At 31.8% G+C, this 7,213-nt stretch overlaps 1 protein-coding gene across 1 annotated transcript; it reads left to right on the plus strand.

Moving 5' to 3' along the window:
• Nucleotides 1–4,400: 4,400 nt before the first annotated feature.
• On the plus strand, nt 4,401–6,515 carry LOC131627009 (cytochrome P450 82A1-like). The gene is made up of 2 exons (XM_058897846.1): nt 4,401–5,505; nt 5,670–6,515. The coding sequence occupies exons 1-2, from the start codon at nt 4,447–4,449 to the stop codon at nt 6,297–6,299; spliced, it is 1,689 nt and encodes a 562-aa protein (XP_058753829.1). The 5' UTR covers nt 4,401–4,446; the 3' UTR covers nt 6,300–6,515.
• The last annotated feature ends 698 nt before the right edge of the window (nt 6,516–7,213 follow it).

Raw genomic sequence — 7,213 nt, forward strand, 5'->3', positions numbered from 1 at the left:
GTCGAACCAATCAATGTAGCTAAGGAATTGATATATTTGAAGTGAATGAAGGCGATGAATGAAGAACTGAAGTCCGTCGAAGTCAACAACACTTGGTCACTTGTCGAATTTCCTAAAGGTAAGAAGGAAATCGATGTGAAGTGGGTATACAATGTGAATTCTAATCCCAAAGGAGAAGTAACTCGACACAAGGCAATACTTGTGGCAAAATGATTTCTATAGAAAAAAGGAATCGACTTCGACGAAGTTTTTGTACCTTTTTCCAGGATCGAAACAATCAAGTTGGTTGTTAGTGTAGCATACATGAACAATTGGCACATATGTCAGGTGGATGTGAAATGTGCATTCCTGAATGGCCCCTCAGAAAAAGAAGTTTATGTTGCACAACCAGTTGGGTTTGTGAAACAAGGTCAAGAAAGTAAGGTATACATGCTACATAAAGCCCTGTATGGATTCAAACAAGCTCCGAGAGCTTGAAATAAGAAGATATAGAGTTTTCTAAGGGAGAAGGAATTTGTTAAGTGCACAAATGAGCATGGAGTATTTGTAAGAAGAAGCAAGAGTGAATTGCTTATACTATGTCTCTATGTCAATTACTTGTTGATAACAAGTAGCGACAAGAAAGAGATCGTAGAATTCAAAGGTGATCTTAGCAAGGAATTCCAAAGGTCTGATCTGGGAGGCATTTCATATTTCCTTAGCATCTAGTTTTATAAGAGTATTAGAGGCTTGATTATGTATCAAAGAAGATATGCAAGTGAAATACTCAAGAGATTTCAGATGGAAGAATGCAACTCGACTTTGACACCTGCTGAACCAAGACTACAACTGTCGAAAGACTCAGACGAAGATGATGTCGATCCAACATAGTGCCAAATACTTATTAGGTCATTAAGGTACTTTTGTCACACAAGCCCTAACTTAGCATACAATGTGGGTATGGTAAGTTAATTCATGCAGAAGCCAAAGGTATCACATTTAGCAGCGACGAAGAGGATACTAAGGCATCTCAAAAGAACTCTTGACTATGGAATTTTATTTCTTGCAGCTGATGAAGGAAAAGAATTCAAGCCAGTGGGTTACACCGACTTAAGTTGGTGTAGTGATGTTGAGGATCGAAAATCCACAGTTGGCAATGTGTTTATGTTAGGTGGTGCTCTAGTTGCTTGGAGCTTAAGAAAAGAACCAGTAGTAACACTATCATGTGTGTAGCAGAATAAATAGCTAGTTCTCTTTGTGCATGTCAAGTAACATGGATGGTGAATTTGTTTAAAGAGATTACAACAAAGGACACAAAGCAATTACCATGAAAATCGATAGGATATCATTTATCATTCTGGAAAAGAATCTGATAGCACATGGACGAAGCAAGCACATCGAAATGAGGTTCCATTATCTTCGAGAGCAAGTAGCAAAAGGGAATATGAACTTGGAACACTGCAGAACTGAGAATCAGATTACAAGCATCATGACAAAAGGAGTACAAGTCAAAGTGTTCAAGAAGTTAAAATCTATGATGAATGTAGATAGCTTAGACACAATGAATTAGGTGGTGTGTTGAGATTGTATTTCCTTGTGTCGAAGCAGGTTGCTCGACAGAAATAAGGTCGTGTCAAAATAGCCTACTGTGTCAGAGTTGTGTAATTGTCAAAGTGTTGAAGGAGTTAGCATCGACATAGAATTTCGACTTAGGCCTAAATGTGTAGTGCTAGCGGAATTAGGTATTTTGGGCTTTGTATTTTCGACTTAGACCTAAATGTGTAGTGCTAGCAGAATTAGGTATTTTAGGCTTTGTATTTTAGGCTTAAATGTGTAGGGAGTAACCCCTATTATTGTATTACTCACTTGGAATTGCAAAGAATAAAATCATAATTTGTGAGTAGAGAGAAACTTTGTAGAAATTCTTCTTCCCCTTATTTTGTTCAAATCCTAATTCTCTTTCTTCCGAAATTCATCTTTTATTTTCTTCTTCCATTAACAATTGTGCAGCAGAATCATCTTGTAATCAAGGTTGGGTTGATTCACTCGATTAGAAAAATAAAGAACAAGAGGAAATTTGATCGGTAGGATTGAATCTTGCTCATCTAAATTGATTCAGAATTCTCCATAAAATTTGGTGTAATTCCAACACGTTTGTGAGGCATGAAAATAGCTAAATATGCGCGTGATTGATTAAATACAATAAAGAATATAGAAAACACAATAATCCGCTAGTTGTATACATTAAACAATAAGACCAATATCTAAACGCTAAAACATGAAATAAAAGACTAGAAGAGGCTGTTGAATCAAGTCCAAACGCTTGGAATGACGTCTACACACCAGGATTTGAAGAAAACCAATAGAAGCTGCTAGTGAATCATGTCACGAATCTCATAGTTATGTGGAGATGTCTGTACTTGCCACATCATCTGCACAAAAAACCTACAATAGAATTAGGACACATGAAATTAATAAAAAAAAAAAGACTTTGAAAAGAGTCCATATAAACCAGACAAGATCTTCTCCATTTCCTTCCTTCTCCATTTTGTGCATTACTTAAGTTTTGAAAATATTAATGTAATAATGTGACGCATAATGTGTACATTTATTTTATATGCCTTACATATATCTCCAAAACTATAGTAATTGAGAGAAAAATGAAGACAAGAAAATGGAGAGATCCTATGTCCATATAAACATATATTTTACACTAAAATATTAAAAAATAGCCTTTTCTAGACATTGAGTTCTTTTGAATTCTCTTTTTTAGTCACAAGTAATTTGATAATTTTCTATATTATCAATTCAAAAATCGAGCAGAATGATTTGTTCAATGACTTAAGAAATGTACAATTCAATATTCTCTGCACTCGTAGAGTTCAATACTTGGTAGCTTTACTCTTTTAATATACCTTGAAATGATTTAGTATACTTGGTGATTTTCCTATCACACATCCTTATTTGATTCCCACACAAGAGAATAACAAGTTAAAAATCCTGTCTTAATCGTTGGATGACCATTCTATTTTTTTAATGATGAATCTTATGTGTTTTTCAAAAAAATTTGTCTCTTTTGAAGGGTATCGGAGGAAATTGGAAACACATAAGAACTCTTGAATTGAAATGGAAAAATAGATGATGTATCTTCGATTCCTTCGTAAATGATAAAATCTTTGCCAAAAAAAAAAAGTTTAAAGAATATTCACATATACTAGACGAGGAGGGAGCTCTTATAGAGTAGGCACAAGACAATGATATTACAAGTGATCTAGTCCCTACATGTGATTGCATATGAGACACGACTATTGAATTATCCAAGAGATCGTATAAGTTAGATGATATCTTGATCAATTTGCTCGATCTATTTGTTTAAGCTTGATTTATCATAATACATTTGATCAAATTGTGGCATGCATAATTGAGTTTGACTAAGAAATAACTAGTTTGTTTGATATGTAATTGTGTTTGTACTCACTTGATATTTTAAATTATTCACAATTTATTATTAGTGTTTGTCCTATTGAATTTCATCTAATATAATTTATATAATATAATGTTTATATTTCTTATAATAAATAATTTTAAAATTTAAAATTTATAGACTCTATAACATAAAATAAAATTACTTCAAATTTTAAAATTAGAGAAACTATTATCATCAAAACTAGGAGTTTATAAGATAATTCAAGTGTGATGAAAGACATTTAACTTATATTTAGGTGAGAATAAAAGTTCAAAAGTCCTAAATATTTTCAGGTCCCTTAAAAATTTCGTTAAATAATTGTCTCTCTGAAATTAGAAGTTTTTATTTTTAGTTCTTCTTACAACTTAGCGACAGTTTTTATAACTTAATAATTAAATTAACGACTATTTTTAGCAATAATTTACTACTTAATAATTGATTAACGACGATTTTAATAGAAAAACCGAAAATTAAAGTTTCTATCTTTTAAAATATAATTTTTAACGAAATTTATTAAAGGGTGAAAAATAAAAATATCTAATTTTATAATATCTATCTCCATGAAATAATATACAATTTGACTAGACGAAAGATAAGACCTGATCAAACTCTTGCGCGGCCATGTTATTTTCTTGTCTGTTTATATGCGCTGGAATCTTATCCTTTCTTGCCAGCTAAAATACTTGCACATCAAGATTTATATTTATATTTTAACAATATGTTCTACACATAATTGATTAAATAAATAAATATTTAGTCCAATCTGGCTTACATAAACAAGTCAACATCAAATTCTTCATGTAAAGTAGTTAAGCAATATTATATTTCCCTTGCACATCAAGTAAAACCACTTCCTACCATTATAGAATAATGTAAATCTAACTAATATTCTAAAGTTTATGACACATAATGCAATATTATATTTCTTCTTTATGAGCCACCGTTTGACTCTTAATTTGTAGTAACCTCATTCTCAAACATCACCTCTTATAAAAGCAAGCATGGTTCTTTCAACACTACAATCAATCTTATCAATTTCCGACCTCAACCAATCCAACCCCAAAAATATGGATTTTGTCCTAAACTATCTTGACACCACTACCATAGCATTCATTTCTCTAATTTCCCTCCTTTTCTTTCTATTTCGTTTTTCCAAAGTTTCTCATACAAAAGAGCCTCCTATAATTTCAGGGTCATGGCCTTTACTAGGTCACCTTCCTCTAATGAGAAAAACACAAACACCCCACAAAACCTTAGGTTCCTTAGTTGATAAATATGGACCTATATTCACAATCAAGCTTGGTGCTACAAATGCATTGGTACTAAGCAATTGGGAATTAGCCAAAGAATGTTTCACCAAAAACGACATTGTCGTTTCGTCGCGTCCCAAGCCCGTCGCTGTTGAGCTTATGTCGTATAATCAAGCTTTCATTGGTTGGGCACCATATGGTGCATATTGGCGTCAATTAAGAAAAATTGTTACATTAGAGATTTTATCTAATCGAAGAGTTGAACTACTGAGTCACATTCGTGTATCTGAAGTTCAAACATCGATTAAAGAGCTTGTTAATATTTGGTCAAATCAAGTGTCACAGCAATCCATATTGCTCGATGACATTAAGTCGTCTAGTACTAACGACTATGTGTCGGTCGAGTTGAAGAAATGGTTTGCACAATTGACATTAAACATGGTACTAAGAATGGTTGTTGGGAAGAGATGTTTTGGTGATGTGGATGAGGCAAACAAGGAAGAAGCTAAGAGATTTTTAGAAAATATAAGAGATTTTATGCGTTTGATTGGAACATTTACAGTGGGAGATGGTGTACCATTTTTAAAGTGGCTGGATTTAGGAGGTCATGAAAAGCAAATGAAAAAATGTGCAAAGAAATTTGATGAAATGTTGAATGAGTGGTTGGAAGAACATCGTGTAAAGAAGGGTTTAGATAGTGATGATAAGGTGGTGGGGGAAAGAGATTTCATGGATGCAATGCTTTTGGTGCTTAAAGACAAACCAATTGAGGAGTTTGACGTAGATACCATAATCAAAGCCACAACATTGGTAAGTATATAGTAATATTGTATTACATATTTATTTTTAGTTACTGAAATGTCATTGATTCGAACTTACACTGATACAATAAGATATGTCCGTTTGACTAACGATACAATTTTATATAACTTTTGAGAGCTTTCTTCTAATGTAATTTGAATTTGAATTTGTAGGAGTTGATTCTAGGAGGAAGTGACACAACCGCAGGAACACTTACATGGGCAATGTGTCTTCTATTAAAACATCCTCATGTCTTAGAAAAAGCAAAAGAAGAACTTAACACACACATTGGTAAAGAAAGATGTGTAAGTGAATTAGATATCAATAAATTAGTATATCTTCACGCTATAATCAAAGAAACACTAAGATTATATCCACCAGCGCCATTTTCATCACCTCGCGAATTCACCGAAGATTGCACAATAGGCGGATATCATATCAAAAAGGGAACTCGATTGATGCCGAATTTATGGAAAATTCATAGAGATCCTAGTGTTTGGCCAGATCCATTAGAGTTCAAACCCGAAAGGTTTCTAACTTCTCACAAAGATGTTGATGTTAGGGGTCAAAATTTTGAGTTGTTGCCATTTGGAAGTGGGAGAAGAATGTGTGCTGGAATGTCCCTTGGTTTGCATATGGTTCATTATATTCTTGCCAATTTCTTGCATTCTTTTGACATCTTGAATCCATCTCCTGAGTCAATTGATTCGACTGAAGTTCTTGAATTTGTCAGCACTAAAGCTACTCCACTTGAGGTTTTGGTTAAACCTTGTTTGTCTTTCAAATGTTATGAAACTATGTGATTTTAATTGTAGTCAATTTTGTCATTTTCATTGTTTTCTATGTGATGTTACAACTTGTTAGTTAGTGATGACTAACTAGAGTTATTTTCTCAATAAATTTGAAGTGAGTTGTGTTCTATAGCACAAGAGCATTTTATTTATAAGCTAATACTTGTATTAATTTCAATACATTATGAATAATAGTTATTTTCTTTATCACATCAAGAGAATTAATAAAATTTTGTGTTTATTAAATCTGTTGAGGTCAACTTATTTTAGCATTATACCTTTTGCTTCAACATCTCTCTCTAAATATAATAGTTACAACATCTACAACTAGTAAATACTATGTTCAGGGAAACAATTCAATTTTTGATTTGGCTCCCTTATTTTAAGAAATTTAAAAAATATAATAAAAAATCTATTATAATATATTAAAGTTTAGTTTCAAACTATTTTATTGATCAATCACACTCTTACTTGCCACATCATTAAAGATTTGATATATTCTTCTAATTAAAAATCATGTATACTTATAATACAATTTTAAAAAAATTAAATTAATCAACTTTCAAATAACTTGATAAAAAAATTATGGAACTAATTTAATTTTTATAAAAATGTAAACAACTTTTAGTCTCTTAATAAAAATGATAATGTTATCACTATTTAAATCGCTCATAAAATAGAGACAATAGATTATGTAGAAACAATTAAAGTTACAATTTATTTTGTTTTTTATATACAAATAATTATATTTATATTTTTCATATCTATCTTTTTTTACAATGACATATTTAAATACCCATTTGATTGTCCAACCCATAAAGACTCATTCAACAATGATACTCATAAAGTGAGCATGCTGAAGATAGCCCGTGCAGAAACAGTTTACGAAATATGGAAATATAGGAATGCTATAGTGTTTGAAAAAT

The sequence above is a fragment of the Vicia villosa genome, unplaced genomic scaffold, assembly GCF_029867415.1.
Source record: "Vicia villosa cultivar HV-30 ecotype Madison, WI unplaced genomic scaffold, Vvil1.0 ctg.000345F_1_1, whole genome shotgun sequence".
NCBI lineage: Eukaryota > Viridiplantae > Streptophyta > Magnoliopsida > Fabales > Fabaceae > Vicia > Vicia villosa.